Source organism: Nesoenas mayeri (genome assembly GCF_963082525.1).
Source record: "Nesoenas mayeri genome assembly, chromosome: 3".
Lineage (NCBI taxonomy): Eukaryota > Metazoa > Chordata > Aves > Columbiformes > Columbidae > Nesoenas > Nesoenas mayeri.
In genome coordinates, this window is record NC_137544.1 from 73,982,995 (window position 1) to 73,992,482 (window position 9,488).

At 43.1% G+C, this 9,488-nt stretch overlaps 1 protein-coding gene across 1 annotated transcript; it reads right to left on the reverse strand.

Moving 5' to 3' along the window:
* Positions 1-2,399: 2,399 nt before the first annotated feature.
* On the reverse strand, positions 2,400-4,577 carry TTLL2 (tubulin tyrosine ligase like 2; the record flags this gene model as incomplete). The annotated part of the gene is made up of 1 exon (XM_080341743.1): positions 2,400-4,577. The coding sequence occupies exon 1, from the start codon at positions 4,056-4,058 to the stop codon at positions 2,400-2,402; it is 1,659 nt and encodes a 552-aa protein (XP_080197869.1). The 5' UTR covers positions 4,059-4,577.
* Positions 4,578-9,488: the final 4,911 nt, after the last annotated feature.

The window sequence follows — 9,488 nt, forward strand, 5'->3', positions numbered from 1 at the left end:
AGAAATGCATTGAATACAACAAGAAGCATTGCTAATATTGATCATACATATGCTGCAGTTTATTAATTTAATCATGATACCCTGAATACCCATGCAGTTTTGATGTCAGCTGGTGTGATAATAGAATTGCATTGTTTTTCCTATACTAGTGTATAACAAAAGAACAATTTCTAAACCTGTTCTTTTTACTACTGAAATATATTTTATGTGTTTTGTAAAAGGAATCTCTAATTAAAAGAAAACCAAAAGATGATTCTTTTCCACATGTTTCACCAAGAATTTCAGTTCAGTGATGCCTTTTACTCACTAAAACAAATCTATATTGTTTATTTTTTTTTTCCTTCTCAATTAAGCATCACAAATGAAGTGAATGTGATTAATGTTTTCAGTTTGGCTGGAAAACTAGATGTGATACTAATGTTTTGTAGAGGATCACTGTTTTTATTCCCAGGAATTCCTTTTAACAAAAGGTCCCTGTTCTCCAGTTAATATGCTGGCATTCTCTTTGTTTCCATAGTAATAGAGAAAACAGGCTTTATTTGCAGCTTCTAGCCTTAAATCACCATTTGCCATTCAATAACCTGTGTATATAATCCCTTCCAATTGTAAATCAAATAAGGAACTATTTTATTGGTATGCTGCTTGCTCCTTGCTTCATTAAGCACTCTCTACTGCACTTGGAGGAAGCACTGGGATTCTGGAATAACGAGGCCTGTGATCCCGCACAGGTGTAACACATGAGGGATATTTGCAAGGCAGTCTGTAAAACTGCATTTGTGTAGACACATATGTGTGCAGGCACCGTGCTGATGTGTGCAAACACGTTGCTGACATGTGCATTGCCCTCGTTGATGCCTGCTTACAAGGAGCTTGTGATGGTACCCAAGTATGGGCCTGGTTCTACCTTCTGGCATATCAATGGCAAAACTTCCATTGGTGAAATCAAAACGTGAGACTACTGGAGATTTCATGGTACTTTTGTCAACCAGTGTGTGGCCACCATTTTTACCAAGATGTCTTTTTTGGGTAATATTTTATAGCATAATAGCAAATGGATTATTGAAATAAGGGGCACAAATTTGGTTTGAAAAGGAGGAGATAGAAAACCACCTACATAAATGACAAGCTCTGTCAGGTATAAGTGGGAGTCCTACACAGACCAGTGATGACACATGCTACATTATTTTTCTCAGGCTGATTCTCACAACCTATCTCCTCTGCCTCCCACTTGCATTAGTGAATCAGAAGCAGTAATGACCCTACCAGCTATAGTTCCTTGTTGTAGGAAAGCAATCCAATTTAAGTCTGACTGCATATGTTCTTAAACTGTAGCAATGCACATATCTAGTTTACTGTGGTTTTTGTCCTAGAGGGTTCATAGAGAAAATAATTTATGAACCCTTCAGGGAGATAGAACAGTTGGGAAAACCCACTTTTCATCTTTTCACAGGTTTTCTGGCATTAGCGCAAGGCTGCTACAGCCATTATTTGGCCTCAATTTTGATTCAAATTTAGAATATGCTCCAACTTCTGAACAGTTACTTCCATTCAAACAGCTAAGGACAACAGAGAAGCACAAGGGCAGGGCAGTATTTTGACCATAATTTCAAAGGCTTCAGTTCAGCATTAGTATTTTTCCATGCACAGTTGATAGCAAAAGTTTTATTGCAAGCAAAACAAAGCTGCCTAACCACTGTACCCACCAGGTGGCTAATTCAGAGCCTGCTAGAGACAGGTTTGATCCAGTCTTCCGAATGTGACGTCTGCCTCTGTTACTTTGGGAAGCCTAATTATTTTTTATTAAGAGTTTTTCTGAAACAAAACACTGGAGCAGCATGTATATCTTTAAACAATTACTTTCTCTAAGAATTTCTACAGAATCCTACTGGTAATAAAATGGAAGTTATTTCATACTGTTGTTTCATACAATGTAAAATTAATTTCTGGAAATGGATGCTGGGAAGCTCACTGGATTCTTCGAAAACATGATAGTTTTGTGTCATTCATATGACCTGCACCTTTGTAAAGTGAGTGCATGTTGAATGTTCTCCATATAAAGTGACTGGTTTTCCAAGCCATAAAGCACCCTTAGTTCAGAAAAGAAAAGAAGCAAAGATCATGGAGAAAAATAATAAACAAAGAAAGTAATTTCTGAGAATGTTTTGAGAAATTAAATTCTCCATTTTTATTCTAGGATTACTTTAATATTGCAAGAATTACTTAAAAAATTAGTATTTTAATTTTAAAAAATAAACTTTCATGGTAATTGATAAATTACAATTTTAAAATTGTGTATTGTTTGAGATATCTCTCTTTTAAATTCAGTTTCAGTGTACATCTACCTCCTTCAAGCTGAAGTTGTAATTTACGATATGGCTAGGCAACCTACCACCATGAATTTACACAGAAGTTAAACATCCTACCCTTTTCTTTGTGTTCTGCTCTTTTGATGGTAACTGTTTGCTCACTAATTTGTTTATTTCCTTTATGATGCTCTTTACATCTGTCCCATCCTTGGAAGCTTGAAGTGCAGCGTCATTGAAAGGAAAAATAAGGACAAAATCTCCTACCCGGGGGATAGGTCTCTGGTCTTTATCAGAAAGGAAATAGGGGCGTGTGGTCAACTTGCACTTGCAGAAGTCAGGTGTAGGTAACCAGTGGCTCAGTTGGTCAGATTTGTGTGGAGAATACCCAGCTCCTTGGAGTTGCTTATTTTTAGCTTCAGCTTTTTCTGGGGAGGGTGTTTTTGGCATATTCATCCTTTCCCGCATCTGGGAAGTCAGTGTTTTTCTTGGATACGCTTTGGCAGTTTTCTTGCTTGGGGTAGCCACCTTACCGGTTGACCCTCTTGCAGCCTGCAGGGCAGGTTGTACAGAAGAAGTAGAAGTACATTTAGCTACTTTTTGGCAAGTGAGTAAGCCAGGAACCTCCCTGGTGGCACACTCACCCGCTGCGCTCCAGGGCAGCCGTCTTCTACCAGCCTTTGTCCCAGCCACTTGGTTTTGCCTGAAAGCGTCAATCTGTCTGTAGTTCAGCAGTTCAACAATATCATGAAGAAGTTTTCTCTTCACAGTGTCATCAGTGGAACAGTCTAAACGCAAGGCTGGGTTGTAGTTGACTTCTAAAAGCCATGGCTTGAACTTCTCATCAATCAGGATGTCAAAGCCAAAGAGCTCAAAGCAATTGGAAGCCACTGGTAAAGGGGTTACTGCAAGCAGGGTGAGAATCACTATGTTATTGATCTTCTGCCAGAGGAGCATGTCATCAACCCCAAATATTCGAAGGTAAGAACGAAATTTGCTGAATGTCCATTTGCTGCCACAGCCAATGCCTTCTTTATATTTTTCATATGAAGCCCCGTATTTGTTGATGCTGGTGTTCGTTAGGTGGGCATAGACGTTGTCCAGAGAACCAAGGTCAAACTTTTCAGTAGCAAACCTCACCAGTCCTTCTTCGTAAGTGTAAATGGTGAGGGGGCAAAAACTGGTGACACAGACATAGAGGCGCAGATCCAGTTTATACCCTGAAATGAGCAAAGGGTTGCTAATGTACTTCTGCACAATAACTGTACAGTCATATACTAAGTCTTTAATGTCTTGGAAAATGAGTATGCCCCTTCCTCGGGAAAGACCCACAGGCTTGCAAATCCAGTAGCTAGATCTTCTGCCTACTGACTGCCTCTCCTTGCTGTATTCTGATAAGAATTTGATGTAGTCATTGGGCATGATGAACGCCACTGGACTAAATTCATACAGAGCTGATCCGTATGATCCCCTCATACGTTTCAGATGCCTTGCCAAATAGTCTTTTCTGGTGATCCGGACAGCTTCTGGGTAGTGGTTGAGCCTCTGCCAAGGTTTAATGCTGTGGTGGTCTGTCATACGGAAAGGTGAGTTCCGCCAGTACAGGTTCCAGTCAGCATCATCTTGCTCCTCTTTGTCAAACTCAGTCCAGCCACGCTCCAGTAAAACCTCACGGACTACTGCAGGGGCATTCTCATGGAGACGGAACACCAAAGGCCTCCAGATCTCTCTTGTATCATAGTCATCTGCCATCATTTCCACGTTACTAGCTGAAAGGAAACCGAATCGCCAAAGGAAACAATGAAACCAATGCCACAGATTGTGCTAGCAGGCATCACCCTTACTGTACTCTTAATGCCATCACTGCCAACATATGAGCAAAGCATGTCCCCCCATTTGTTTCTGTGATCCACAACTGAGAAGTCAAAGGCTGTGTTTCAGCTCAAAGTTATGCAAAAGGGCATAAATTCCAGACAGCTGTAAGGCAGCACAAAGCATTGATTGCTGCAGAGCTATATGTCTCCACCCTTTATTTACTTTTTTCTTTGAGGCAGCTTACTAGAGCAGTAGTTATCTCAAAGCTTCTCTTATTCTTAGATACCCAAAATTTTCTTTTGGTCGTGTTTTTTTTTTTTTTTTTTTTTTTGCAACTGCCTTCAGTTTAATGGTCAGAACTTTGCACTGCTGAGACATTCTGCTAATGTGTTGTGTTATCCTGCTCTGAGTAAACTCGGTTAAGATTATAAAGTCCGATGCAAAACTGATGGCAGACAGGAGGAAAACACATATTGATATCAATGCTCTTTTCCTCCTTTGACACGAGCTGATTTAACTCACTGATAATGTTCTGCTATTCCTCCAGTGAGCTCCTCTCCAGATCCTGAAAAGTAGGGCACATTCTTGTCTCATTGCTTTCCTCTCAAGACAACAATGTTCCATAGAAACGTAAGTAGATTTTGAATGAAATACCATTTCCCATTATCTATAGTGGAAGTAGATTATGGCCCCTGTCTATTTTTATGGGTAAGAAACACATTTTGAGTTATTTTGGACATAGCAATTCTCATATAAACAGTTAATGAAGTGTGCTTTTCCCTCCCCAGCTAGTTCAAACTAAAACATGTCCTACTGGCTGGTGGCACAGGGGGCAAAAAAAAGTCCTCTGAACCTGTAGATTTGAGAGTGTTGCTGTCTCTCTCAATTTCCTGAAACCCTGTAAACCTGCTCCGTGAGGATTCAACTTTGTGTTTGGAATGGAGAGTGTCTTGGATGAAAGAAGAATGTTTGTGCTGAGGACCATTCTGATACAGTATTAACATACTGACCTTCACCTCCTTTCAGAAAATAGCAAGCATAAGATACAAACTGGGTGAGACATACAGTAGATACAACTCCTTTTACATCCTACTACCAAAGTGATATCCTTGCTTTCTTTTCAGGTTGAGTTTTAGACTCCGGAATGAGTATTCTCTGTCTTCCAAACAATTACAGAAACCAAGGGAATATGTCACATCTGAAAGTACCCAAAGCAGTGTGCAGCTGGGTTGGCCAGGGGTGCTTTTTCTGTGGAAAAAACTTATGGTTTGTTGAAATGCAAAGCTTTTTTCCAGAGAACAAGAGTAATCTTTTGCCAAGCCTTTGGTCCAGGATGTGAGGAATGAGGCTTCTATTGGAAGTGGACCTCAGGCCTCACTAATGGGCTGAGACTGTGGCCAAACTCTGAATTTCTGTGTAAGATGACTTTTTATATTCCAAAGTAATACAATAGTAATATGAATGTATGTAATGATGTTTTACAGTCAGATTTGCAGTACCATTCCATCTCAGGTTTAAGCTAGTGTTAGGAGGGAGCAAGATCTAGAGAGCACTGGGATTATTTCTCTGAATCTCTTTAGAGATCAGAGATTCCCTCCTTGTACAGGCAGTAGTTGAATTCTCCTTAGTGAGAGCTTTCCTTGGGTGAGTGGTTTATAGGAACAGGAGAGAGAGATGATAAGTAGGTACTGAAGTGCAGTCATGATCTAAACAGGACTTACATAAAACACCATGAAGGGGTAAGCAGTCTTGATGTGTCTCTTGCAGTTACTGCTTCTTTACAGACCTCAGAAAGCTGGTGGCTTGCTGCATAGCTTGTACAGAAACCTAATGTGGTGGACTCAGGAAATGTTTGTTATCTTCACTTCCACTTTCTTTCCAGGGAGTTCTCTTTCCTGTCTGCTTATTAAACAGCACTATGTCACACAACAAAATGAAAAAAAAAAAAATAGAGAAAACTAAACAAGTTTTATAGTAGTTGATTCACAAACTTGGGCAAGTATAACAAATTAAAAAAATGATGTAACTGAAAGTAGCCATGCTAAGCATTTGGATGTGTCAACTTACAGACTGCTGTTAGCTTTGTCTTTTCTGTGCTGCTCAACATTGCTACTAGCAGGTTTCAGTGAAAAGCACTGTTGTACACGAATCCTGTGCCATCACACTCTCCACTAGGTAATAATGAATTAAGCTGTTAGTAATGTCTGAACAATGAAGCCTTCTTTGGTAGTTTGTTCATGCCAGCTTGTATTAATTGAACATCTTTCATACCTCTGGCATTTGGTGAGTACTTTACAGGTAATTGGCTCAAATTCCCTGGTAATTAAGTGTAAAGAAAATAAAATATTTCAACTAACAAAGAGCACCTATCTGCTTTTAAGGATGTCATATCATATAAGCAGAAGCTCTTGAAGTGCAATTATGAAACAGTAACTCTAGGATAAAGCATTGGTCTAAATGAATGAACACAAATTTCACTCCCTTTACTCTGTATAAACATGTGCCCAAATGAACATCCATCTCCTCATTAGCCTGCATTCCCAAGGGCTTTGTGTTCAGCCCACTCCTTAATAACTTGGAAACCCACTTGTGTGTTTGCAGACATTTTTCCATAATGCAAAAAATGCTACAGCTGTTTCTGACAACATTCAAGTTTAACACACACCTAACGCTGCTGCCAAGTGGCACCCAGATGCAGAGACCTTCCACCTGAGGACAGCATGAGTTCTGAGCCCATGCAGTTGTGCTGATGTCACAGCAGCAGACCCTGCACCAGCATCCCTGGGGAAGTGCTCAGGTGAGCTGGGGCTTTGTGCTGGCCATGGCTGCTGCCAGCAGTTCATGTGTTCCAGTCACTCAGTTTTACACTGAAGGGAAGAAATACGATCCTTAATGGCTAGGTATCAAATGTGGTGGTTTGCCAAGCTAACATGGAATGTCTCTGTGTAATTAGACTCAGTAGACTGACTGGTGCTTTTTCATGTCAAGTGTTTAATTCCTCAGAGTGACAGGCCACAGCACAGGTCTGGTAGCTGCCTGCCTTGAGATTTAATTTCAGAAATACCCATTTTAATCATTTCTTGAAGCGATGGCTTCTGTCTGGCACACCACCCAGGTCCGCCCTGTCTGTCTCAGGCTGAAGAGCTTCCTACCAAAACTCTTGTGGGCTGGCGCCGGGTTGCAGGCAGGGTCGGGGGCTGCTCACCCACCCGCAGCTGCGCACCCACCCGGGCATCTCTGCACACACGCTCCGAGCGCCCGCAGCCTCTCAGCGCTGCGACGCTGCCAGCAGCACCAAACGCACGTCCCCGAAGGCGCAGAAGCGCGGCTGAACTGCTGCACATCGCGCTCAGCTTAGCAAAAGTGTTAGTATTTAAAGCCGCGGCCGCTAGTTATGCCGGGGCGGGGGCCCGGCCGAGCTCCCCGCACCCCCGGCCCCACATCGTACCTGTGCCCGCCGGGGACCGGGGGCCTGCCCCGCTTTCCGCCCGGACCGCTGCCAGCCCCGCCGCCTGCTCCGGGCCAGCCCCGGGCGGAGCAGCCAGCCGAGGCGGGCGGCGCCGGCGGAAGGGCCGTCGGGCGGCCGCGGTCCGTTGCCTGGTGATGGGGAAGGGCGGGGGCGGGCGGCGGGGCGCGGCACAGCTCGGCACAGCTCGGCACAGCTCACCCCGGCTGCCCCGGGCCTCCCCGTGCAGGGCCTGGGGCTGTTGTTTTAACCGCCCGAAGCCTTTTTACCCGAGCCGGCTGGGAGGACGCACACCCAGGGAGCCCAGAAGGATGCAAACCCATCAGTTGCGGCCCCCCCTTCTCCCACCTCAGTCCTTACCTACTGCCCTTGCTTATGGTGCTCTCTTCTCCTTATTGCTTTTATAGTAAACAAACCCACATAAATTCTATAACGGTGTGCAGTCCATGCATAATGATATCCTATATGACACTTTCTGTTTAGATCATATCAAAGACAGATGGGCAGCTTTATCCTCCCTCTGTCCCAGGAGTAAGCATGTTCTCTACATCGCCACATATAGCTGTGGTTTTCATCACCAAGGCAATGGAGTTTTTCCTCGCGCTACCTGTGGAATGAAAAAGTTGGTTTTCCCCTTATTTTACAGTTGAGAAAATGACTAGAGTAAAGTTCTATGACAAAATAAAGAGTGGAAACAGCTCCCCAAACTGCAGGCCACAAGGTCCTGTTTCCCATGTTGATTCTATATTGGTGACACTGGGCTTCTCTCCAAGGTCAGAACACCTCTTTCTTGCTCCTTGGTGGCTCCTCACATTTTCAGCTGGAATCTATGGAGTGAGGAGTCATTGGCTGGGATGCCATTGCTCAATTGTACTGGAGACAAACCCTCGGTGCACAGAGTACAAAACACTTAAGGAGGTGTGCTGGGTTCATCCTGGCCACCAACAACGCACCCACCCAATTGCTTATTCACCCCCCTGACCAACAGGAGGGAAGAGAGTATCAGAAGAACAAAACTGAGATAACTCATGAGTCAAGATAAAGACAGTTTAATAAGTGAAGCAAAATGGCATGTGCAAGCAAAGCAAAATAAGGAATTGAGTCAGTACTTCCCATCGTCAGGCAGGTGTCCAGCCAGTTCCCGGAAAGCAGGACCTCAGCATGTGTAGAGGTTGCTTGGAAAGAGGAGAATTCAGAGATCTCTGTTTCACTGTTATTGAGGTGAAATCAAGTTTCTATATGGGACGGAAGCATAGCAAGGTGAGAATCAGCAGCAGCCTAACAAATTCATCTGTAATCTCTGGGTAGCTGGGAGGCCATCAGGATTCTGCAGCCACAATAGTTTTGCCATTTGTATTTCCAACAGAGAGATTAACAGCACGCTTTTGAGCTGACAGGGCAAAGGCACAAGAAAAAGGTGGATCCGTGAGGGAGCCCACCTGTTGGCTTCTTTTCTGCAGCACATAATAAATTCTCTTTAGTTGTAGGAGACCTGGAAAAGAAGCTTACCATATTAAAAGCCATGAAGCAACACAGGGGAAGTCTGGAGGGGAGTTCAGGTTCTCGGGAACAAGAAATATTAGAGAGATAGTAAAGTAGCGTGAAAGATACTGTTATTTAAAAGCCCTAACAATTTGGGGCATTTTTTTCCACATAAATTGATATTGATTTCTATCATGCTGTCACACCATATGGCGCCTCATCCTCCTGTTATGGCTGATAGCTGAGAAGTAGTTTCAAGTGTTAGCTTTGTGACATGCAGCAACTTAACTAGCCATGTAGTTTAATCTGAGAGGCAGCACTCACCTTTGAGATGAACAGCATTTGTCTCCAATTTCTTTTATGCCGTCTGCCTCACACAGAGGATCTGATCATAGTGTCATTGTCAGTAATGATCATGATAT